Below are 23846 nucleotides of genomic sequence, written 5' to 3' on the forward strand. Positions count from 1 at the left end.
TTTATCGCAACCCCCGGTGCTCTCCCGAGGACTCCGTTTGCCGGTTACATGTGTCCTCCTGGAGCAGTGCTTATACAAAATCCAATCTATCGTCGCCACTGAAAAAGCGACCCCTGGCTTATACCAATCAGAACCTTGCCCCTTCAGGCATACCGATCACCAAATGGGGCGTCCGTGCCCACTGCCTCACCGCGCGGGCAGCCACCGGCGGAACTCAACCGCACTCCGCAACGCCGGCATGGGCATGCCTAGGGGACAAACGCATACAACAGGCGCTGAGAAACTACCTCCGTAGTACAGCGCTAGCCACTGTATCCGTAGTGCCCAGGCAGAGTCAAGGGTCAAGGAGCAAAAGCCCACAGATTTTCCATAGAGAAAGGAATATATGGATTTTCTCTCATGCGCCCGCTTTTACTCGCGCCTGCGCACAAACGACTAGCGATCCCTCAAATTAATGTCTCGTCACGCCACTAATACAAGTAAAGCAATCGCTTTTTAGATATTTTTTTTTTATTTTAATCTACATCTTCAAAAAACGTGATTTTAATCTCTCGCCATTTTTTTAGTGCGAGTGCACTTTGTTTTCCCGTTTAGCACCACCTAGCCTAAAGTGTCACTCAAAGTCCTAAAGTGAACAAGTAAGTGCACTTAATTTCACTTAACAGTGCACTTAACAGGGGTAATAAATCCAAAGCGCTTCATTTTATAGGGCGTATATTTAGATACCACTTATTTATTTTTGCTTTAATCAGTGTATCGCTGCCGCTGAAGTCACTATAAGTTATCATGATCATGATCATCATCATAGGAACCGCTGCCCCGCCTTCTTTAAAAGCTTTACTGGGGGTATGGTGCTGATACGGTGATATCGGTGACATTTATCAGTCGTCGCTGTCAGCTGATGATCACATTGCAATTTGGATGTCATGTCCAAAGCTTGGGAGTTTAATTGCCCGAAATATTTTGATTTTGAACTTGGAGATGAAGAGAATGCCCCGTCAGCGGAAGAATACTTTGGTTAGTGCCTCACTCTCATTGCACACATTTTGCGTTTGCACTTAACATCTGTTGTGCTGGCTTCGTGCAGAGATTCACAAGGATTCGCCAGTGCGGCGGCGACAAGCAATACGAACTGTGAACACAACGCATTTGAAGCCTGTGAAGCCCACGACAAGTACGTGCATTTTCTGGTTTTCTGGTCGTCAGTAAGTAACACAGCGTTACAATGGTCAAAGAAGTAAACGAATTTTACTGCTTGCTTCGTTTATAAGCTCTCGCTTTACTGCAGGCAATCCTTTTATAATGTCTATACGTAAACAACTGTTGTCATTAATTGCGCCTGTAACCCTAATCGCTTTTCTTTTTATGTTTTTCAGCCCCATTCGAAAACGGCCATAGGAAATTGCCTGCACCTACAACTAAATGTCTAGAGAAAGCAAGGCACAAGGGCAAGTGTAGCAAGCCTGCAACATCGGTTCATGTGAGCACCTGGGGTCACCTATTATTTTTACTTGGCTGGGTGAAAATTAATCATGCTGTTAGTATTCTTGTAAGCTGGGCGAGTTCGTTACCTCTGACATTATCAAACATAGTTGCAGTGCTAAGGAAGGCGAAGACATACGCACGAAACGGAAAGGATGGGGGGCTTCTTTTAACTTACGACATGTACCCGAGAGGGTGGGATTTGCCATAGTTCATAATGGAAACATAGCATGAAGCTTTTTTTTTTTTTTTCCTGTTAAGCTATTGATCAGTACTACCTATATATAAATAATAGTGATTATAAATTATTTTGCTTTCTTGAAAAGTGCGCATGCCAATTTTGACGAAGATGCTAGATTAGGAAACTAATGAGATCTAGTGTTAATAATGAGGAAAAGGTTTTAACATGAGTCTCAATGACACAGTCGTGCACAATCTTGCACACTTCCTTTCGGGCTTGACCAAGAGTACTTGCACCAAAAGATAAAATATTATTAACTGGAAGAGGAAGGCCTATACACAATAAGGGCTGCTCTAAGTAGGTCCTTCTTTCTGAATTATATTTTCGGCAATAGAGGAGGAAGTGGTCCAGTGATTATACCCACATGACTGACAAAGTTTCAATGGTGCAAACCCACACCTACTCATGTACCGATTTAATTGCGGTATTCGACATCATAATAGGGTAATTGAAACTTTGCATTGCCAAGAGGGACACGACCAGGCATTCCAGGGGAACGCTAAATGTCCGTAATTTGACGCAGCAAGGAGGGGCTCATTTTTTGTACCTAGGACTTGCTGTCTTCAAAATCTTGTCACTGCCAGCAGAGTAAGGTTGGGTATAATGAAACCTACCGGCCCACCAAGGGCTGCCTTTGCCAAGCTGTCTGCAATCTCATTAAGTGCTAGTCCACAGTGTCCAGGTATCCACAAAAACAGAATTTCTTTAGCATGAGGTGAAATGAAAAAGTGTAGTGACTGGCTTAGTAGTGAATTATTTGTGCTTTCTAGTGATGTAAGAACTGACAGGCAGTCTGCGAGCAATATTATGTGTGACACATTGTTTGGAATTTTGTATATGGCCCAGTATATATGGGTGCTGGTCCTGTGTGTATTGTGATCTTCGCCTTCCTTAGCGCTCTAACCATGCTTCGAAACAAAACTGATCAGTTTCCATCTTTCGTTAGCAATTGCTTTGTACGTTGATGCGATTATATTGCTTTGGAAGAATTATTCATAATGTCTATGTTTATCCCTTTGGGTCTTTTTAGCACTGTTATCTGAATTCTGTATCAATGCAATGAGTTCTAGCATACTTTCTTGGCTTTTTGTTCTTCAGACCTTTCTCAGTGTTTAATTTTTTTTCTCTGTGTATATATGGTGGCACGAAGCCACAGTCGGTGGTACGATGGTGCTTCAAACTGCCGTGTCCACTCTCGTTAGAAGTGTATGCAAAAATCAGTTGAATATGCTTGATACCAACAAGCTTTTGTTGGGAATTTAAGTTCCCAACAAAAGAATTTAAGCGAGTGCCCACTAGCTTTTAAACTAACAAGTGTTTTACGCCATCCACAAGTATATGCATGCAAGAGCCGTGGTGACAACTTGAATTGTTTGATTTAGTAGTGATTTTGCTAAAAGTCCGCTACAGTCATACCATGACAAAGGCTACTAGCAATTTTTGGAGGTCTAAGTGCCAACTTTTAGATTTAGTTTGGAAAGTAACATTTTCCTTACTGTCCCTTCATTTTCTTTTGTATGCAATTGTGTATGACCAAAGGTATCAGCCTCCCAAAACATACCATACTACATGCACTTAGAATACTTGTGAAAACCACCAGTGAAGCTCTTGATGGAACACATTATGTCAGAAATAGTGAAGTTCATTCTTACTAATACCTTTTGCACATTCATGCAAATTGCTTCTATATTACAGAGATCATTATATTTTCAGTTCTTGGGCTGCTGTCTTAAAGGCTGGACCATTATCCTTGAAATTCTCTTGTGGTACTCATCACTGCTCTCTTTGTGTACTTGAGCAGTACGAAGACCCATTATAGAACTTTTCCACTGCAGATTGTTTTGAAACATTTCATGCTAACAGAATAATAAAAATGCTTTTGCATAAGTGAGCACAAGGTTGGTGATATCCAAGAGCTCCTAATAGATAATTTTTAATGAGAGTTTCAGGCTATCTTAGTGATATTTGTTTTCTTGAGGACCATTTATGATGTTTGAGAACTGTCTTTTTGGCAGCAGAATAACAAGGGTAGTTTCAACATGTTTGTGTAGGTTGTAGGACATTTGTGTCCTTGCTCAGATGTGTCTGTATGTCAGTCCACTGATTTACTGTTTCTTTTTTTTTCATTGGCTACTTTCTGAGGTCACATTCATAGCACCTAATGAAGATTAAATGCTTGAATAGTGCTCTGCCTTCAAGTTTTGCATTAACCTAAAGGAAAACCACCTATTGATACAAATTGGCACTACAAATTTCTAGTGATTATGTGCTATCACTGGTATGAGTTTTTTAAAAAGAAGCTTTCTTTGCTGCTTCCTTCGACTTTCCCACTGCTGCTGCTACTGTGGGCTGCTGTCGCACACACCGCGTGACCGTCCGGGAGGGGGTTCAGAGCATGTATATAGATTACAGTGCGAGTAAGAGAGAAAAGGCGACAGGAAAAACTTGTTTTCACCCCACCATGTCGAATGTGCACAATGCCCTCTGGAGCTTTCTGGCCTTCGCCACATTAGCCACTTGACAGTTGTGATTATCTGTGACTCCCCTCAGAAGCATTGCAGAAACTGCAGCGCTTCCCTTTCTACTGACGTGCGAGGCCAGAGGGGATGCAGATAGAACTGTAGAGAGGAGAGTGAGGAGAAGCAGTTCCCGTATAAGAAAGGTAGGGGGGAGGTGATGTGAGAAAGCAAGAAAACCCCACTACTATATGACAGCAGTTGCGGGGAAACAGGATAAGCTTAAGTTAGAGGTACGGTACAGTATGTTGCTGCTATTTCTGAAAAATAAACGCCATACAAATATGTCAAGCGGGCAACTTACGTAGGGCAACTTACCCAGGAGGCACTACGGAAGCGGTCGACCGTCAAATCAACACTTCTGTGGCTGCCGCATTAGCTTTGCGGCTATGACAATGCTAGAGGTCATGGATTTGATTCCAATCGTGGCAGCTACATTTCAACGGGGGCAAAATAGAAAACGCATGCGCACTTAGATTTTTGGACGCGTTAAAGAACATCACAGTGTCAAAATTTATCCGGAGTCCACCACTCCGACCTGCCTCATAATCCGAGTGTGGTTTTGGAACGTACAGCCCCATAATCTAATTCAAGTTTAATACTTCTGCCACAATGCGATGTGCCATGTGAGGAAATGACAATGCTCAATCCTCTCAGAAGTTGTAAAATATGGCACACAACAACGCTTCAAGCAAAGACTTCTCCCTGTGTGTTCTGTGTACTACGCAGACAAACAGCAGTGGTGCACGCAAGGTAACGTTTAATATCAACTGACCACTCTCGTGTTAACCTAAACATTGAAGAAATTAAGCTTTAGCCATCAACATCACTGCTAATTATCGTCAATCAAAGCATCCAGCACGAAAAGCTTCGCTTACATCGATTCCCACAGTGTGTGAGATCTTCATATTTTTTTAGTCTATACAAATTTTTGGGACACACAGAAAAGTACCAAAGGTGCATCACAGCACACTAGATGCCCATCAAATCTCTCAGCACAAGGGATTGTAATGCCAATGTGTGATCATGCTGACAGAAGACAGCTTATGTCAGCCATATCTTGTTTCTGCTGTTGGTCACAGTTCTGGGCGATTTTCTTCGTTACACTGTCAGTAAACCACTTGTTTTTGAGCTTGTCAGTGTTACTTTCCTCATTAATGTCTTTTTACTCCTTGGGCTCGCCTCATTCTTTCTTGACACCATTGTTGGTAATCATCGCTTTCTTACTGATAAATTTCTCTTTTCCTTATATGCTGACACCTTCTCAGTCTTTTGCTGCTATGTCCAGAACTTCAACCATTCTTTGGTTATGGTCATTCTCAACTCATTCCATGTCACTCCACACAGCCACCTCAGCATGCTTGCTTACATTGCTTCCATCACCTATATGTTGAACATCTTCGCTCAGAACACTTTACTTCCATGCAGCATTGGAGTTGTACCAGTGACTTGCAAACCTGTCTCATGAGCTTGGCTGGCATCATCTTGTTGCATGGAACTCCTGAAATATCCTTTCAAGTCTTCAATCCTGCCTATATTTTGCTCGTTACCTCTCTACACACTGCCTTCACCCACTGATAGAACAGGACAATTAAACTGAGTTGTTGTCTTGATCATCATCTCATCACATTTGAAGTTACTGCTTAAGTCGCATGTCATGTTGCAGGCCATGTACTTTTTTTATTCTGCTCCTCCAACATCTTTTCTGTAGTTCTTTCATCCTGTGCTACAACCTTGTTTCAATACTTTCGTTCAGTGCTGCATAGAGAACAAAGTAACCTGCATAGAAAATGTTCCAAAGTGTCTTCTGTAGCACATTACACGAGGGCACCCATCACTTGTGTTAAACAGGAAAGGACTTAATGACCAACTTTGCTGTAGCCCACTGTCCCCTGAAAGCTTACACTTTTTCTTCGGCTGCTGCAGTGCTTTGTTGCTGCCTGGCACATTTGGTGCCTGGAAGCAACAAAGCAACATTTAAAATACATTCTTATCTCTGGGCTACTCCAGGCTTCGTGGCTTTGGCGTTATCAAGCACATTATACAGGTCAATCTATGGACTCAATGTGTAGTTCCTTCTGCTGTGTTTCTCTATATGATCTTCTCCAATCGGATGTCTCACACTGAAAGTTGCATCTGGAGCACTACAGCATATTTTCCAGGCAAGAAGCCAAACTGATAGGGTCTGACATTTATCTCCTCTTACAGCCTTCGACCCATCACCCATTGAAAAATCATGTTGTCAGGCACAACCTTGATCTTTCTGTAGTCCTTGCAGTCCAGAACCTTGCCATTCTCCTCAGAATAGGGACAAATAAGATTTCAATTTATTCATTTGTATTCTGCTATTTTTTTTGGAAATCTTCATCATGAAGTCCCATGATATGATAATCCCCTTTTAAAATTTTACTGCTCCCACTAGTATTATGTCTTGTTTGTTTGCACATAAATTAGTGATACCTACTACAGAGATTGGCTAAGAAGCCAGCAGTAAAGAGGCAGCGTTGGAGGGGGGGGGGGGGGTTGACTCATTGGTTCTTGCGTTAGTCATCCATCAGCTGCAGTGGCTCAGTAGCTATGTAATTTCGCTGCTGAGCACGAGGTTGCTTGTTCAATTCCTAACCACTGCCGATGCTTTTTAATGGGGGGTGGGATGCAAAAACACTCATGCACTATGCCATAGGGACACACTAAAGAATATTAAGTGGTTGAAAATAATCCAGAACGCACCACTATGGTGTCTCCCGTAGCCAGCCTGCAAGTTGCTTTGTAATAATTAATTATGCTATTGCATTAAATTGTTTCATGGTTTATCCTCTTCACTACTTCCCCAACTTCACCCCCTAATGACTTCTTGCAAAAAAGCCTTGCATTAGGCAATCCGCCTTCGTGGTATTTTTACCTGTTTGCTATATTAAGCAGTTCTGCATAATATTCCTGCTTCCTCTTCTGGCCTTTGTTGTTTCTTCAGCTTTTAGCAATAAAATTTTTCTTTTCCCCTTCATTTTTTCTAAGATCATTCACTTTTTCGTATGCAGTTGCTTTTGCCTCTGCCACTTTTCTCTTTCTATCCTGCTACTTTCGTTCAAAAACTTTTTTTTTCAGATGCGTGCTTCCACATCAGTTGCTTGAATCTGACTTTGCTTGGGCTGCTGTTTGTACATCTTCATCCTATTACCATGTTTACTTGTTTGCGCACAGCAAATCTTGCTGAAAATGTCTCTTGAGATTTGCTTTCCTGCATTTTATATAATAGCTTGTGCATATTCTTTCCACAATTTTTGCATAATCTTTGAACTTTTTATTTTAACAAAAACAGCTTCTTTGAATCTACGATGGCACTCTTAGGCCTTATCTGCCCCTTGTGCCAAAAAACATCATCATTTGAATCCATGCATTGGCTCATGTCTTAGAGCTTGAAGCATTTGATTCTCTCCCTTCTCAATGGTGAGTTATGCTAATATTTAATCTTTGTGCGGCTAAATACGGGGTCATAGCGACACTTCTTGCAATGCATGGTCAGGTGTGACCCTACTCCATTCTTGACACTGAGCACATGCTCCTGAAAGAGTGCTCACACATTGGCTTGTTTGCCCTATGTGGGCACTACCACACGAACAAGGAATACAGAAAACAATACCTGTGCTGTATCTAATGTATGGCTTCCTTTGTGCAACCTGGCACTCTTGCCTGATTGCATTAGAGGACTTCTTAGCCTTCGGTACGGCTGGGCAAATCTGGCTAAGTTTCTGTGACGCACTAAAAAACACTCTTGCACCAAAACACCTCGCAACAGTCTAGAAGCCATGTTAAAGTTTGTACTCGTAAGGCATGACAACTGCATTGCCCTTCTTAGCATCCACAGTGTCATCCTAAGGAGTTTACCTTGGCCGGTATAACATCACGGAGGGCTAATGGCAGATTAGGATTAAAAAACAGATTGGAATAGTTTTATGTTGTACCGGCCCGTATCACATGCTCTAGTCATAAACACTTCTGTATATCTAGCTTCCTTGTGTCTAAGCAGACAATTACTAAGGCTAACGCATATCTTCTAGAGGCACAACTTGAATATAGAAGACTGAATACAGTAAACAGAAATATACAATTTTTTACATGTTTAGAAAGCCTAGGCCTGAGGCTTAAAAAAAACAATTAGAATTGTGGGCTTTTCAAGACCATGATATGATCATGGGTTAGTGGGGGACTTCGGATTAATTTTGACCACCTGGGGTTCTTTAACATGCGCCAAATGTGTGGCCCACCAGTGTTTTTGCATTCCGCCCCCACTGAAATGCAGCCGCCATAGCCAGGATTTGATCCCGCACAACACCTAAGCAGACACACAACACCAACACCGCACAGCACCAAGATCAAAGCCACTATGGCGGATAGACCGGAAGCTGAGCATTGGCCTTATAAATCTTGCAGTATTGCCAACATGCATGGTGTTTTGCAAGCAACTTCATGTCGAAAAACTGCATCTCTTTTTGCTTTGAAAACTCAAACGTTCAACCCAGTCTCATCTGCACTCCTTTAAAACATTCAAAACGTCAAGTTGCCTTCTGTGTAGTACACTCAGGGAATGAAATGCATCAATTTAGGGCTAACAGCATGTGTGCCTTTGTGTCTGCTGGTTCTAGTTTGTGTGACATCAGCGTAATTTTGGCTTTTACACTTAGATCAGAGTTCTTACCACCTTTAGTGACTAGATGCGTAGTGACACGACATTGCACTGTCGAGTATTTGTCCTTATGCGGTGTTCTACTTTAAAGTTTCCCTGTGGTGTTTCATTCCATGAGTAAAGTACATCACACCTTTTCACTAAAACAAGAAAATCATTCACATATCTAATGATCTTCACCACAAGGGCACTGATATTGCACTTGATTTCTCTCTCCACGTATGCCATATACAGAAAAACCTCTTTGATACGTTCCTGTTTACGTATTCCCGACTCTTATGCTCTAAAACGTCGGTCCCTTTTGTGTATCTGCCCCGCAAAAATTGCTATCGGATGTCAAGTTTTCCCTGATCATGCATTCTTTTTCCATGGTCCCCTAAGAAACGTAAAAATGGGGTTGTACCATAGATATTGTTAAAGTGCCCCTGAAATGGTTCGGACAAATTTTGTAGGCGAGTAGGGTACAGCTTAAGTAGAACATTCGCACCACAATTTAAGTGAAGCGTTACGTATTAAAGAAGCTACAAGCGAACAAGTTACCCTCCTCCCTAGCCATGCTTTTCATCAACTCGTTTGCCGAGCGAACGGGGCTAAGCTCCGCCTTCACTGGTTCTGCGTCAAGATGCGACGTCACATCGTCCACTTCCGGTTATTTTGGAGCCCGCCCACGCGAAACCTCTCTGCTAGCCACTTAGTCGTCGATCACCAGCGAGAGCTATCCAAGCAGCGTGCATTGCAGTCGTTCTGTTGATGGTCATTTGCGTCATGGACCCAGAGCTTGAGGATCAGTTGCGCCGGATGAGAAAGGAGATGGCTTTTGACCCCTATAGCGACATACCTTTTTGCAATCTGCTCCACGCTGACGACGGCAGCAACGATTCACCAGCACCAGACTCACCGAATTCCCATGACGGCCCCGACGATGACAACGATCACCGGTAAGCGTAAATACGAAAATTGACTTTCTCTATTTGATACGTGTCTGTCTTCTCGGAGCTGTTGTTTAGCTTGTAACAGGAAAAACCAAAAAAAAACATTCAAGTTGTACGGTGTGCTTTTTTTTTTAATTACTCGAAAGGTGCAGCGCGACTGAGACAGACAAAAAGAAACACAAAACCACATTTTTTATTATTTTTGCATTCACGTTCGATCGTGCTTTAACCGATTTTGTAGGGACGCTCTCTAGTTTATTTTGCGATGAATGTGTGGTATATATAACGACCGCCTCCGATAATTCATCATGATGCAGGTGCGATTGCCGGCTTTGCGAGCACGTGCCAACGGCCCTTGAGCAAGTGTGTTGCCGTGACATGCTACAAGTGGTTGCAGAAAGTCCGGAGGATTGCATCACGCAACATGAAGAGTTCAGGAGCGTCTGTCTTAGCCCCGCAGTACTAGGAGCATTGTATTAGGAGCTCTCGTCAAAGACTGAGCACGTTGTAACGCAAGACGACACTTGCTGTGTGGCGGAAGTGCTTAAGTGTACTGAAAAATTGTTCTTGTGCATTCTCTTTATGTTACCTTCTTTTCGTAAAAACAAAAGAACTAACATTCCAAATATTACGAACTTCATTTGCTTACCATAAAGTTGGAAAAATTATCGATCATTTGCCCTGGGCAGCCAGTGGGATAGCTCAACCCACTGACATCAATTGGGTGATTTACGTCATATGGTTCAGCATCATCATCATCATCAGCCTGGTTACAGCCACTGCAGGGAAAAGGCCTCTCCCATACTTCTCCAACTACCCCGGTCATGTACTAATTGTGGCCGTGTTGTCCCTGCAAACTCCTTAATCTCATCCGCCCACCTAACTTTCTACCGCCCCCTGCTACGCTTCCCTTCCCTTGGAATCCAGTCCGTAACCCTTAATGACCATCGGTTATCTTTCCTCCTCATTACATGTCCTGCCCATGCCCATTTCTTTTTCTTGATTTCAACTATGATGTCATTAACTCACGTTTGTTCCCTCACCCAATCTACACTTTTCTTTTCCCTTAACGTTACACCCATAATTCTTCTTTCCATAGCCCGTTGCGTCGTCCTCAATTTAAGTAGAACCCTTTTCGTAAGCCTCCAGGTTTCTGCCCCATACGTGAGTACCGGTAAGATACAGCTGTTATACACTTTTCTCTTGAGGGATAATGGCAACCTGCTGTTCATGATCTGAGAATGCCTGCCAAACGCACCCCAGCCCATTCTTATTCTTCTGAAAATTTCCGTCTCATGATGCGGATCCGCGGTCACTACCTGCCCTAAGTAGATGTGTTCCCTTACCACTTCCAGTGCCTCTCTACCTATCGTAAACTGCTGTTCTCTTCCGAGACTGTTAAACATTAATGTAGTTTTCTGCAGATTAATTTTTAGAACCACCCTTCTGCTTTGCCTCTCCAGGTCAGTGAGCATGCATTGCAATTGGTCCCCTGAGTTACTAAGTAAGGCAATATCATCAGCGAATTGCAAGTTACTAAGGTATTCTTCATTAACTCTTATCCCCAATTCTTCCAACTCCAGGTCTCTGAATACCTACCTGTTTCTTCTTCACTGCTTTTAGGCTTCCTCCGTTCCTGAGAGCATGTTCAATTCTATCCATATTATAGTTCCTTATGTCAGCTGTCTTACGCTTGTTGATTAACTTAGAAAGTTCTGCCAGTTCTATTCTAGCTGTATGGTTAGAGGCTTTCATACATTGGCATTTATTGATTAGATCTTTCGTCTCCTGCGATAGCTTACTGGTATCCTGTCTAACGGAGTTACCACAGACTTCTATTGCGCACACCTTAATGATGCCCATAAGATTGTCGTTCAATGCTTCAACACTAAGGTCCTCTTCCTGAGTTAAAGCCGAATACCTGTTCTGTAGCTTGATCTGGAATTCCTCTAGTTTCCCTCTTACCGCTAACTCATTGATCGGCTTCTTATGTACCAGTTTCTTCCATTCCCTCCTCAAGTCTAGGCTAATTCGAGTTCTTACCATCCTATGGTCACTGCAGGGCACCTTGCCGAGCACGTCCACATCTTGTATGATGCCAGAGTTAGCGCAGAGTATGAAGTCTATTTCATTTCTAGTCTCGCCATTCGGGCTCCTCCACGTCCACTTTCGGCTATCCCGCTTGCGGAAGAAGGTATTCATTATCCGCATATTATTCTGTTCTGCAAATTCTACTAATTTCCCCTGTTATTCCTAGAGCCTATGCCATATTTCCTCACTGTCTTGTCTCCAGCTTGCTTCATGCCTACCTTGGCATTGAAGTCGCCCATCAGTATAGCGTTTTTTGTTTTTACTTTACCCATCGCCGATTTCACGTATTCATAGAAGCTTTCGACTTCCTGGTCACCATGACTGGATGTAGGGGCGTAGACCTGTATGACCTTCAATTTGTACCTCTTATTAAGTTTCACGACAAGCCCTGCCACTCTCTCGTTAATGCTATAGGATTCCTGTATGTTACCAGCTATATCCTTATTAATCGGAAATCCGACTCCTAGTTCTCGTCTCTTCGCTAAGCCCCAGTAGCACAGGACGTGCCTGCTTTTTAGCACTGTATATGCTTCTTTTGTCCTTCTAACCTCACTGAGCCCAATTATATCCCATTTACTACCCTCTAATTCCTCCAATAACCACTGCTAGATTTGCCTCACTAGATAACATTCTAACATTAAACATTGGCAGGTTCAGACTGGTTAGGTCAGATTGGTTAATATGGTTAGGGGCAGCTTAACATTCCGCCGAGCAGTGTGCTGTGATCGGCAGCTATGTGCATTTTTAAAACCTTATAACAAATTACGCGCTTTACGCGAAGCACTTAGATGCATCAAATAATAAGAAGGGCCTACTCTAACGACTCAGCATGTTTGTAGAAAATCGTCAAAATTGTTTCAGGGTCCCTTTAAGGAAAGGGAGGGGCTACGTTAGAGCTTATGCACACTCCAGGCTTTGACAATTACGTACCACCATGCCGGCCCACACAAGCTGAACATACACAAAAAAAGATAATCTCAACAGGAAGACGGCATGCTATTGAACGCTGCTTCATCATTCTCTTGGCTTATGCACTCCTTCACACACTGCATTAACTTGTTGTGTGGCAATGATTAAAATATATTGTCCATGTCGACTCTGAAACCTGTGCACCTCCCTGAATTGCAGTCCTTGAAGAATGTCGCCAAAGCCTCTGAATTATGAATGGCATACGGGCCTGCGCAGTACAAGGACAATTGTTTCTGCAGCCAAGTTTCAGCTTTGTGCTGCCAAGTGTCTGCCTCGGATACTAGTGCCCTAAATGAGATCAGCACTTGTGTTGTGCCCTTTCCTTCGTCCCAGTGTTTCTTGTGCTGTTTTGTTCTTTAGCATGAATCTACAATTTATTTTTGTAGACTGTATGGTACCTACAACTGTGAACACTCGATACACAGTTACTGAAGCTGTGGGCAGAGTAATGCCAGGCTGAGCTTCAGGCTAATCATAACTCCTTGGATTACAGTGCTTGCGCCTCGGTAACTACATTACAGCACATGCAAGATGGTTGTTTCCATGTCTTTCGGCTTGCTTCTTTGATGCAGACAGTCTGCAACTTTGAGTGGATGCTGGCCACTTATCTGCCAGGACATCATAAGTTTTATCCCTTTCCAATCAGATTTAGATAGAACTCTGGCACAAGGAATGGTGCTGCATGTCTCAGCCTAGAGCCACCTCATGCCTACCATGGTTTCTACAGGCATATTCAAGCCATACAACAACATCCAGCATGAGTACAATTTTGAGCAGTATTTACTCTGGGAACTTCTCCAGCAAGCCTCTCTACCCCACCCCCTAGCAAGCAGCAAGGTTGCGTGCCCCACTGCCAAGCAGATGGAGGTGTGAAAGCTGGGTGTTTGCCCCTCCCTGGCTTGGGGCAAACGTCTGCACCTGTTGAAGAAATGATCCCCCTTATCCATGGGAAGCTCCTCAAGGCTGCGCTTCCTGATGAAGGCAGGGCATCGTCACATTCTGTGTTCATGATGCGGGGAGAGGTCTCGGTAATTTCTTTAGGGGCTTATGTGTATTTTCGTCTTTCTTTCATTCTTTTAGCAGGTCCATTATCTGCATATTTACACATTATTTGGACTACTTTAGCTGGGGCTCACACATTCGGTCGGCAGTAAATGTTCCCTATTGGCCAGCCCTGCCAACGCTATTTTGGTGTTAGTAAGCATTACTTACATTTTTGGAGTGCTTGAGCATGATCTGCACAAAAGCCTGTAGCTCACTTACTCTGTGATGAAATATTCTGTTGTTTGTGCCTATGCAGATCGTTTGCAACAGGACAGTACCAAGCAAAGCTAAACCTACTATGGCAGAATTCATCCACAACTACTTCTTCAAAACCCCCGCTCGTCTTCGCTCAAAAATGTCTGGTGAGTCTTTTGAACCAGAATCACCTTAGTCATAGTATAGTAGGTGATCCAACTCTCACACTGCACTGTTTTAACCTTAAAAACACACACAAAAAGTTGGGTGAATGCACCTTCACAAGCTGTTGATAACTGAAAGTATGAAAGACCTGGCTTTGGTCGCCATGTTCAACACCATTGCGATTTTGACTAGAAATATTGTGGCTGCAAAAAGATTAAATTTTGAAAGACATGCACTATATTCTTCTGCTAGTAAGGGATTTCATCAATATTCATCACACTAGAAATGCAGATATCCAAAAATTTTTGCGAATTAGAATAAAAGATTTGTTTCTTCTGATATTCACACAAAAAGATAGTTACAAAACTCTTGTTACTCTTGAATGTGTGATTCATATATCTTGGAAACTTTATGAATGAATAGTGTGGAAATAATGCATTCATTATTGCCATATTGAAGAGCAGCGGAAGCTGCTGTGAAGCACTGTGTTATTACTCACCTTTGTGGTCCTAACTGTTGTGAAAATCAATGTGTGACAGTAGAGCTGTATGATAACAATGTGGCATCATGCTCTGCTTTTCTGCTTTACAATTTGTCCTGTTTCTAATGGCATGTCAGTCAGTATTTTTGGTGTTTGAAAGCTTCAGGCATTCTTAAAGCAGCCCAAGAATTCATTGTGTCACCTTGATATGTACTAACTTGTTTGCCTTATATGAAAGCTTTGCATTTCTGTAGCATTGATTTACATGGTCTTGGCAAGTCTTGTCATGAAAGCCCAAGGAAAAATGTTTATCATTAGATTGCATTTTCTACCAATGAAGTATGTAAAAAAGGAGTTGTAGCTCATGAACTGTGAATGAGGAATTAAAATTGTTTACCAGTAAAGAATGGCTACATTGCATTCTAAAGGTACAAAAAACTCAACCTAGCTAGCTTGAAAAACTCCATTTCGGGCAAAATAGCCCAGATACTAGAAAATACTTCTAAATCTGTCATCTCACTCTGATATATCAGCACTGAGGTTTCAATGCAAAATGAAAAAAAAAAATGGAAGTTTAGCTTTCATTTTCCCTGGTAATAATGAACTTTTTTTCCACTAAATGAATCAAAACAGTTCTTAACCAAGACTACCAGTCTAAACTTATTTAAAGGCTCTTTAATGTTCATTGAAGTTATGGCCCATTTAAATCTCTAATAGCAAAATCAATGGGTCACGTCCTAGGCCTGTCTGAAATTGGATTTAGCCAGGTTCACTCTTACTCATAAATTCAGGTGCACTTATATACTCAGGCTTGCGGAGGCCTTCCGGAACTCGGTGTGCCCACCTGGACTCGCTTGAGCTTCCAGGCTCATGACTCGCCTTGGGCTCAGAATCGGACTTACCAGCATATTTGGAGTCAGGTCAAGTGGTGCCACAAGTGGGGAAGGACAGAATTGAGAGACTTCAATTGCCGTGTTATAGTGACATGTACACAGATTTCTTGAAGATATTGTGTATACATGTGTATCCTGGAGAGCAAGGAAATGCTCACAATGCACCCTAGGTGTCACTCTTCATCTTCCTTCTATTCCATCTTCTCACGAAGTGTAGCCCACTGTTATAACCAGTCTTTAGCTTGTGCCCCCTCTTCGTCTGTCACATTTCTTTGTGTAATAACATATACAAGAAGTACCTTTAGTGCACATGGTACCACAATGGTGCTCAGTCTCACTGGAACCGAAACAGATTTGGTTCAGTTGAGCACCCTACTTTGGACTCAACCTCACTTACACAAGGCATACAGTGCTCTTTCTCAGTTTCAACTTGAGCTGCTGCTAGGGCTATCTTGTGAACTTTTAGAGGAAAATAGTTGCCACATAGCAGACATGGACAAAAATCAGACATACACAGTGCTAAATCACAGTATTATTAACTTGTCGCAGGTTATCTCCCACTTATTCCATCATTCTTGAATGCTGTGCCCCTTCTGCCCTCATAATTCTATGAGAGTATGTGTCTTGAGCTGCTGACCTATGGTTGCAGGACTGTTTGCAAAAGACACCAACGCAAATGTCAAAATATGAAATAATGTGCAGTAAAATGCTGCTCTTAGGTCAGCAGCTTTTTTTCCCATGGCAAAGAAGTGCATAGCCTAATTGGTTTGGCCACTTAATTTTAAAGAAGGTTCAGAGTGCCTTTGTCATGTCGCATAATGAGCTTTCCTGCTTAAAGGCCAGAGTGTAGCAACAATAAATAAGTTGCTAGAAAACACCACTGTTCTGTAGCTCTAGAATTCACATGTACTTCATTCTATTATGTTCAATTTCATTAAAATTGAGCTTGCTGTTCATTGGGTTGAATGAGCTTATGTGGAGTGGAAGCAGCATCGGTACTTGCATGTGCAGGTGTCACTCCCATGTAACATAGTTACAGTTTCTTCTATGAGAGTATCTTCATTACGCACCCTCACTGCCATGCTATCAGCAGTCCTGATAAACAGGCAGAGCACACATACCTCTTAAGGCTGCCGTTTGTGATAAGAGTTACCAAGGCCCAGACAGGGGACATGTCTGACTGTTGGGTGTACAAAACTAGTTTTGGTCTTTATATCTGCACAATTAGGGCTTTTCTATATTGGGGTGTGTACATGCACAAGGTCTCATGTGCAGTGAAAATAGAACACTGCGACACTTCAGCATGTTAAGATGCAAAATTGCAGTGCTTTGATAACATTTGTACAGAAGGCTGGCATTGCATGTGCCTAGTCCTTACTTATTTTTTATTTACTACACGTGCAGCCACAACCAAGCCTCGGCATCCCATGAAGACAACAGTACCAGTCTCGCCGAAGCTGAGGACTATGTTGCGAGCAAAGCAGCGAGCAGCTGCCAAGATGACTAAAGTTTAATTTTGTGACTGCCATGCTTTAGAAATTAAATTTTGGTCAGCAATGTTACTGTAATAGTCTGTTCCCAACAAGGTGGTATCACCTGCCATCTTATGCACATACAGGGCTCTTGACTTGTGCCTGTGCAGCTGAATAAATGATATACAATCGGGCAGTGACTTCTTTGTACAAGCTTTGTTCAGAAACTTGATTAGCAGGAGCTGTACTTTGTGAGGATTCTTTTCATCCGGTTCTATTCATTTCTTATCATTTGTCCTACCGAGTGGCTGATCCTGGCAGTAATGGAGGCATGGCTTTATGTAAGATAGTGATAAAGGGGAAAAAATAAACGAGAAACTTTTAAAAAAAGATATGACCCCAGACACACATTTCAAGTGAGAGAACAGAAATAATGTGAAAATGTATGTTGTTGATGGCAGGTGGAATATTGTTTTAGCAGTTACAACTTACAGCTTTGAATTAATTCAAAGCTGTAAGTTGTCACTGCTAAAACAATATTCCACCTGCCATCAACAACATACATTTTCACATTATTTCTGTTCTCTCACTTGAAATCCATATGCAGAAACGGTGAAATACTATGCTATACAGAAAGCAGCACATTAGGAAGGTAAGTTTTGAAGTTTAACAGATCCAGTTGTTGCCAGAAAGTTGAACAATTACTGCATAAATACTGCTTGCACTTACATTGCAACTATCTGTACAACAAATCTTAGTCTGCAAAATTGGTCTTGCCCATTACTTATAAAAGGCAGTTGTTGCACCAGTATGATAGTTATCTAGCATGCACAGAAAGCCTGGGAGTTAGAAGCGATTCAGTACGCTATCAATACACAAGTGAGGTGACTCATAGTGGGTGGCAGCTCCTAGTGACAGATAAGACTAAGCATTTAAGTGTCCCACAGTGCGGGCTCCAGACACAGCAAAACGAACTCGACGAGCCCAATATTTTCCAGGCTGCAGTGCTTACTTGAACAGCAGCGTCGTTGCAAAGGTATGCATATCTAGACTTGTGGAATGATGTCATTATTAATTTTTGGACGGCATCCTTTGCCAAGTTGTTGCTTAACAATGTCTAGCTGTGCATATAACAAAAAATAGTGTGCCTTTTTTCACGAAAATGGTTCATGGCTATAAACACTTAATGCCCTGTAAACAGCCTGTTTCTTCATCTTTCTGCTACATTGCAGTTATAACACATTGACCTGAAGAGAAAAAAAAAAAGTCTGCACTTGCAGGATCTCGTAAAAACCTTATATGATTTACCAAATTGCATACTTTACTGTTCTTTTTTTTTTTAACTTTCAGCAACTATACAGGGGAGAACTTTATTTCAACTACAGTAAAACCTCGTTAATACGTACAAAGGTACTAACAGTTAAATTGCAGTTGCGACGAATCCCCGACCCAGTTTCGATAGACCCAGGTGTATTGGGTCTACTGACATAGTGGCGCGTCGTATCCGGTTAGTGTGTAGTTAACTGCGATTCCGGCTTCGCGCGAATGCGGTAATGCACGGCGGCGTGGTCGCGACCTCAGCTCGGAATAAAACCACCGACAGGCTGCCAGTATGACTTTGCTCTATCTGGTTGGCAGCAGCTATGGCGCAGTGCAGCGCCGTGGAGCCTACTGCACACTTGTAATATGCGGTAACCCAAATGCTTCGCCATTCTCTGGCGCCAATTTGAGTGGGCCCGCTTCATGTGCGCGTCGCTTAAATTTCATCAACGACACCACGGCGGCCGCATTTCGATGGGGGGCGAAATGCGAAAACACCCCTGTGCTTAGATTTAGGTGCACGTTAAAGAACCCCAGGTGGTCGAAATTTCCGGAGTCCTCTACTACGGCGTGCCTCATTATTATCAGAAAGTAGTTCTGGCACGTAAAACCCCATAATATATGCTTTCATCAACGACAGCAGCCCGCCGCGTTGCGTCGGGTGCGCGTCGCACCCGCGGTCACGAGCGAGGCAGGAACGTAGAAAGCTCGCTGCTTGTATAAATGCGCAATAATGCGCGCACACGGATCGGCAAAAGCCGGACCGCTCTGTCGCTGTGCTCAATGCCAATTAAAGTTTCGAAATGCTGCCTGGTATCGCCTTTGCGCTATCGCACGGTACGTCGTGCGAGGAAATTTTAATCGCTTTATAATAAAAAGAAAGACAGAAAAAAAAACTCGCAGTACGTATTTTTTATAACATTTACGGTGGATCGTATTTAGTTGATGGTCACGGCGGCGCGCGTAAGACGCGAATTTGTACTTGGCGGTTAGTGCGTACTACCGTTTAGTGCGCAGTTAATCCCGCGTTTCCGTCAGGTACGTATTAACGAGATTTCGCTGCTCCTAGACCAAGTGCTGAGCTCTTGCTGAATGTGCGATCATTATGACTCGCCAGACGCGTACTCCGATAGATATTGAGGCGAGTTTCGCTGCTGAGCTCGAGGTCGGTGGTTCAATACCGGCCGCGGCAGTCGTATTCCGATGGAGACGGAATGCAAGAACGCTAGCGTACCGTGCAGGGTGCACGTTACAGAACCCCTGATGGCCAAAATTAATTTGGAGTCCCCGATTACTGCATGCCTCGTAATCAAATCGTGGTTTTGGCACATACAACTACAAAAATTTAATTATATGCACTATGAATCGCAGCCTGTCGCGTAGCTAGGAACTTTTTTTGGGGGGGGGGGGGAGGGGGGAGGCATATGCCCGGTGTGCACCCGCCCCTCAGGCTATACGTACGCACCTGATGGCAGCATAACGCCTATCGGCGCAGAAGTGATGCTAATGTATAATAGTTGAATAAGTATGTATTTTACACTTCAGTTACGGCTTCTTAAATTATTGAACTTAGTGCAATGACCGAGTTCAACAATTTTGCTGTTGTAAGGAATAACAACACGACAATCTAACTAAAGAAGGTTAAAATGTGCACTGCTGTTGTATCAGACATGGAAATGTATGCATGCAGGTCATAAGCACTGAGGAAAGCAAAGTGGTCCACCATTCCTTGTCATGACTCCACCCAATGGAAATCAATGGAAATCAAAGCACTTTAGTATTTGTAACCTCATGTTAAATGCCCAGCTTCCAGCAACCAATGCTACTCAGCAGAACCAGATGGATTGTGAGAAATATGGCACATGTTTGAAAATTCTGGGTAGCACTTCTTGATACAAGTTAGCACAACTGGTTAAAACACAGTGTTGGTGCTGGCACTACCATTACATACTGCGCGAGCAGATCCTCCCCACTGTCCAAGAATTTACAATTCTTGCAACTACCGGGTGGTCGCAGGACCCAATATTCCAGCCGTGGTGCAAGTGAAGACTTCGCGAAGTATTGCATCTCTTTGTGCCTACTCAAAACATGCTTTATGCTGACAGACACTTGGTCCCTCTTCCTTGCATTTGCTGTGAACCCGGACTGCAACGGACCTTTTTCATAATTGTAAAGCTTTCCCACAAGGCAGTCTACTAGGCTAATGCCGCTGTGTTATTTTGTTTGATTCAGCAGGTACAGGCACAGTTTGCTTGTCTTTCAGTATGGAAAATATACCGGGTGTTTCATGTAACTGGAACCAAACTATAAAAATATAGTCGTATATACGTTAGACAAATGAGACCAACAGCGCATTGCTTGTAGACGTCTCGAGTTACTCAAACTATTATAAGTGATGCTTAATTATGCAAAATTTTAAATATTTGTTTTAGGGCATAAGTTGTATTTGAAAAGTTATAGTGCGTGCTCAGAAACGCCAAATAAATTTGTTTCCGTGATGTAAACTTTTACATGGTTCCCTTTCCTGAACTCTTAGGAAAGCAAGTAATATATGAAAAAAACAGTTTTGTCACTGGGCGCTTGCATGTCTGGATAACAGTGCTCTCAATCGTCTTTCAAAAGAATGAAGCCTGCATGCCAATTGCAAAAGAAAAAGTGAGCAGCCACAACATCTAGCATACATCCCCACGATCATGAAGATCGAAATACGCCTCGGTTATAAATGATAAGCAATAGGCCGCCACTGAATGTGGATGCAAACACACTTGGCAGTTTCTGTCAGGCACGTGGGCTTCGTTTATTTGAAACATGATTAACAGCTCTGAAATCCAGATGCGCAAGCATGCAGTGATGTCATTTTTAAAAAAATATTTTGCAGGCTTTCTCTAGAGCCTGCAAAAAAGAACCACATACAAGATTGTATGTGGTACGTGGATACAACTTTATTTCATGTTTCTGAGCAGGCCCTACAACTTTTCAAATAGAAATTCTGTCCTACAACGAATATATAAAATTTTGCATAAATAAATGTAACTAATTATCTAATTGGACTTCAAAATAGAGTAACTCAAGACTATTATGAAAAATATACGGTTGGTCTCATTCGTCTAATGTGTGCCACTTTATTTTTAAAGTTTGGTTTAGTTACATGAAACACAGACACACCTGGCAGACATGGCTCGTGTGTTGAACCATGTTAGAGACGAGCCCCACCAAGTCTGGGTAACACTTTTTATTTAAACTATGGCCAGTGTCACTATTAGTTGGGCAAACGTGCAATGCATCAAAGTGATTTTTCAATTTGGGAAAAGGTTGTATTAAGTTAAAGGCAGCATTTGATGACATGCTTACACACATGGCATTTGATATAACCGATTTGGAGTTGCTTAAATATGAAAAAAATATATATATTTTTTTCTTTTTTTGGCTGTCGTAACTAGACGAGCCCCTCAAAACACCCAAAATTTCCCGCATTGTCCACAGTTGTGGAGGGTACTGGCTTAGTATTTTCTGGTGTTTTAGAAGCAGTAAAAAATTTGCAGTAAAAAATTGCATTGCAGTAAAAAATTTGAAGTGCTGCTGATCAAAAATTTAAAAATACTGCTCGACATTTTCTCAAAAGCGCTTGGTTACTAGATGGTGCTTAAAGACTAGACATTTCTACATACTTTGCATAACAGAAGAGGTACCACAGCAGTGTACTGTAAAACAAATAATAGAACTAACCTGCACTCACAACTGTTGCAGGTAGCCATGGGAGCAGGAAGTGGAGGCAACTTCTTGTGGTCAATTTTCTGGCTTATAGTGCTCATTATCCTATCTCTTCCTGTGGCTGGGATCTGTGCCTTCCTGTACATCATTGTTTCGATCTTCACACCTTGCATTGAGCCACTCAAGTCCCTCGAAGACCTGCTCCACAGGGGAGTCAATTTTCCACACACATGCTCCCAGAATATGGTGCATGGAAGTTCATTATGACTGTGCTGTTTCAAGATGAAGATGTCTTCAAAAAATGTTGTTTAGATCACAAAGATGCAAGAGTACACATACTGTGTTCCTTTTTTTTATTATTATGCAGGCAGTGTTGTGACAACTGCAGTCGCTTGTAAGATAACTTCAATAAATGTCGCTGAAGAATTCAGCAAAATTCCACTTCAGAGTGACACAGCAGCTACAAGAAACAAGCTGCTCTGGATACCTTGTTTATCGTGGCATTTCTCAGTTCGGGACAGTGATTCCCATAATGTACAATGAAAGATTAGCAATGCAGACCTGGGCAGCTGCAACAGCAATAATACATATGTATGATGGGGTGCTGGCGAGTCCTTAGCCCTCTTATGAAAGGACGAAGGCACGGGTGCAATCAAAAATAACTTGCTATTTTGCCATGGAGGTTAGCACATTACAATGCTCCTATCCATTGAGATCTGCAAAGAAATTCATGTCCTGGCAGAAAGCCCTGCATCTGTAGCTGCAATAGTATGCTCAGTTGTTGAAATTTTATCCTTCATTACTTCAGTTCAGCAAGAGGCTATGGTAAAATAGGTCTCGGTCTAATAAATAGGTAGGATGCTTGAGCACTCTTTGCTTAAAGGCCAACTGCAATGAAATTTTGGACCTGGTCTCAGACTTTTTATGCTTGAAATGAGAGTGAATGCATTGGTAAAAGCTCTCCAAAATAGATGTTTCTGATACTGAAACTGGAAAAAAATGCTGCCATTACCGCTTGCTCGATACCATTATACAACCCAGCATGCTGAGAACCATTACAGCTGCTTGGCATGACCTCAGATTAGGTGGCGCCCTTAAAATTTCTAAGACCATGGCTTGGGAATTGTGTCGTATCCTCTAACCACCAGCTACATGTGCCGTTCGTTTAGGTGCTATGTTAATAAGAATAGATAATTACCTGCCCTGTAGCTTAGCCTAGGTTGCTTCAATCAAGTATCAACAAGACTTGTACCAAAGCTACATGACTATAACTATTTATCTACACATGGCTAACAGTGGTAATGTCTACTCAAAATTGATTAAATTTCAGAGAGGGTTAACAAAGCTGAAGACCCATTGCACCCCTTGTAGTATTAAAAAGGCATCTTTGATAAAAGCGACGTCTTAAATTTAGAACTTCTGTGCTACTTAGGCAGCATAAAGCATTTTTGGCCAGCCAGCAGTCAAAATTCACAGGATTGTCTTCCTCGATTTCCAAGCTGTAGCTTATAACAAAATCTGGCAATGAAATGACAAAATGTACATTTTCTTACAGCAAAGCTGTATGTGGCTAGGGTTCATGCATTTTTGTTCTCCGAAAAACGAAAACTATCATCATCAATGGCTCATACCCCCGTAAGCAAACAAAAA

General features: G+C 42.3%; 1 protein-coding gene across 2 annotated transcripts; it reads left to right on the forward strand.

Annotated features, from left to right (window-relative positions):
• Positions 1-825: 825 nt before the first annotated feature.
• On the forward strand, positions 826-22637 carry LOC135896708 (uncharacterized). Of its 2 annotated transcripts, XM_065425200.1 has the most exons (5): positions 833-1017; positions 1088-1174; positions 1377-1480; positions 14216-14321; positions 17098-17361. In XM_065425200.1, exons 1-5 carry the CDS (start codon positions 927-929, stop codon positions 17205-17207), a joined length of 498 nt encoding a protein of 165 aa, XP_065281272.1. In that variant the 5' UTR covers positions 833-926; the 3' UTR covers positions 17208-17361. The 2 variants fall into 2 exon arrangements, with proteins under 2 accessions (XP_065281271.1, XP_065281272.1); XM_065425199.1 differs by lacking the exons at positions 14216-14321; positions 17098-17361 and adding an exon at positions 22233-22637 and having other exon boundaries at positions 826-1017.
• The last annotated feature ends 1209 nt before the right edge of the window (positions 22638-23846 follow it).

Source organism: Dermacentor albipictus, chromosome 1, assembly GCF_038994185.2.
Source record: "Dermacentor albipictus isolate Rhodes 1998 colony chromosome 1, USDA_Dalb.pri_finalv2, whole genome shotgun sequence".
Classification (NCBI taxonomy): Eukaryota; Metazoa; Arthropoda; class Arachnida; order Ixodida; family Ixodidae; genus Dermacentor; species Dermacentor albipictus.